Here is a 2,500-nt window from a genome sequence, read left to right on the forward strand (position 1 = left end):
GGTATAGAGAGAGAGGTAGAGAGAGAGGTATAGAGAGAGAGAGAGAGAGAGAGGGGTAGAGAGAGAGGTAGAGAGAGGTATAGAGAGAGAGAAAGAGAGAGAGAGAGGGGTAGAGAGAGAGACTGAGAGATAGAGAGGTAGAGAGAGAGGTAGAGAGAGAGGTATAGAGAGAGAGAAAGAGAGAGAGAGAGGGGTAGAGAGAGAGGTAGAGAGAGGTATAGAGAGAGAGAAAGAGAGAGAGAGAGGGGTAGAGAGAGAGACTGAGAGATAGAGAGGTAGAGAGAGAGAGGGGGGTAGAGAGAGAGAGAGAGAGGGGGGGGTAGAGAGAGAGAGAGCGAGGGGTAGAGAGAGAGAGAGAGAGAGAGAGAGAGAGAGAGAGAGAGAGAGAGAGAGAGAGAGAGAGAGATAATATATGTCCAGAGCATTTTGAGAGCTTTCTGAATGCACTCATGGACTCCTTGACAACGAAGAGATCATTAGAATACGGATGTGTACTGTGTCCTTTCTGGACATTTTAAATCTATAACGCTGTACTTCTACGACCTCTCTTACCTTTTTTGAGCCTTGCTCCTCTTCCACACCGTCTCCCACGACGACGTACACAACTTTCCTCCCGAACCTCTGAATGACTCTCTCAAAACAGCTCTCCTTCCCTGCAGAGATATAGACAGGTTGGGTTTAAGGATAGAAATTAACCTAGCCTGAGATTGGTACTTTTCAGACAGGGCTAGTTGAAAATGTGCCAAACTAGCTCACCAGGCCAGGGAAACGTTGTATTTCCTAACATTTAAATGTAATTGCAAATCAATTAAGAACTAATTCTTACTTACAATTAGGTAGCCTAATGGTTAGAGTGTAGAGGCGGCAGGTAGCCTAGTGGTTAGAGTGTAGAGGCGGCAGGTAGCCTAGTGGGTAGAGTGTAGAGGCGGCAGGTAGCCTAGTGGTTAGAGCGTAGAGGCGGCAGGTAGCCTAGTGGTTAGAGCGTAGAGGCGGCAGGTAGCCTAGTGGTTAGAGCGTAGAGGCGGCAGGTAGCCTAGTGGTTAGAGCGTAGAGGCGGCAGGTAGCCTAGTGGTTAGAGCGTAGAGGCGGCAGGTAGCCTAGTGGTTAGAGCGTAGAGGCGGCAGGTAGCCTAGTGGTTAGAGCGTAGAGGCGGCAGGTAGCCTAGTGGTTAGAGCGTTGGACCAGTGACCAAAAGGTTGCTAGATCGAATCCCTGAGTTGACAAGGTAAAAATATGTCATTCTGCCCCTGAACAAGGCAGTTAACCCACTGTTCCTAGGCTGTCCATGTGAAATAATAATTTGTTCTTAACTGACTTGCCTAGTTAAATAAAGGTTAAAAATACTGTCCTGGCTGGCCAGTGGCCAACATCTTGATGTTCCATAGCTGGGTTTAACACCTCAACATGAAGCGACAAGGAGACCAGGGCTCCATCCAAAATGGCACCCTATTCCCTATATAGTGCACGAACCATAGGTCAAAAGTGGTGCACTGTATAGGGAAAAGGGTACCATTGGCCATAGGGCTCTGGTTAAAAGTAGTGCGCTACATAGGAAATAGTGTGCCATTTAGTCCCTTTAAAAAACATGATGCTTCATTAAATATTAGCACAGTGTAAACACTGTAGCTTTCAGACATGTGGGTTAAGAAGGTCTGTGTGTGTGTGTGTGTGTGTGTGTGTGTGTGTGTGTGTGTGTGTGTGTGTGTGTGTGTGTGTGTGTGTGTGTGTGTGTGTGTGTGACTAGACTAGAGGAACCATAAAGGGTAACACACCCCTCAGATGATCTCTCAGTCTATCTGGGTGGAAATGAAATGGTGCAGGAATGAAGTAAAGGTGGATGTTTATTTTGCAATCGAAACACTGAAGGGGGAGGAAGGGGAAGGGGGAGGGGGTGGAAGAGGGGAGTGTATTGGGTGTGGAATGACATAAATGCGGTAAAGTGGTTTCATATGCAGGGCCCGAGAGAGAGAGAGAGAGAGAGAGAGAGAGAGAGAGAGAGAGAGAGAGAGAGAGGAGAGAGAGAGAGACAGGAGGGGAGAGGAGAGAGAGAGAGAGAAAGAGAGAGAGGGGGAGGGAGGGAGGGAGAAGAACAGAGAAGGGGAGAGAGAGAGAGATAGAGAGAGAGAGGGGAGGGAGGGAGGAAGGAGGGAGAAGAACAGAGGAGGGGAGAGAGAGAGAGAGAGAGAGGGAGGGAGGGAGGGAGGGAGGGAGGGAGGGAGAGAGGGAGGGAGGGAGAAGAACAGAGGAGGGGAGAGAGAGAGAGAGAGAGAGAGAGAGAGAGAGAGAGAGAGAGAGAGAGGGAGGGAGGGAGGGAGAAGAACAGAGGAGGGGAGAGAGAGAGAGAGAGAGAGAGAGAGAGAGAGAGAGAGAGAGAGGGAGGGAGGGAGGGAGAAGAACAGAGGAGGGGAGAGAGAGAGAGAGAGAGAGAGAGAGAGAGGGGGAGGGAGGGAGGGAAGGAGAGAGGGAGGGAGGGAGAAGAACAGAGGAGGGGAGACAGAGA

At 49.7% G+C, this 2,500-nt stretch overlaps 1 protein-coding gene across 25 annotated transcripts in view; it reads right to left on the reverse strand.

Annotated features, from left to right (window-relative positions):
- Positions 1–2,500, reverse strand: part of eya1 (EYA transcriptional coactivator and phosphatase 1) — a 108,794-nt gene that overhangs the window by 5,226 nt on the left and 101,068 nt on the right. For all 25 annotated transcript variants that reach the window (XM_045710776.1, XM_045710765.1, XM_045710768.1 and 22 more), the window contains one exon: positions 553–653. In XM_045710776.1, coding sequence (XP_045566732.1) covers positions 553–653 — 101 coding nt within the window. The remainder of the gene's footprint in view (positions 1–552; positions 654–2,500) is intronic.

The sequence above is a fragment of the Salmo salar genome, chromosome ssa29 (genome assembly GCF_905237065.1).
Source record: "Salmo salar chromosome ssa29, Ssal_v3.1, whole genome shotgun sequence".
In the NCBI taxonomy this organism is placed as follows: Eukaryota; Metazoa; Chordata; class Actinopteri; order Salmoniformes; family Salmonidae; genus Salmo; species Salmo salar.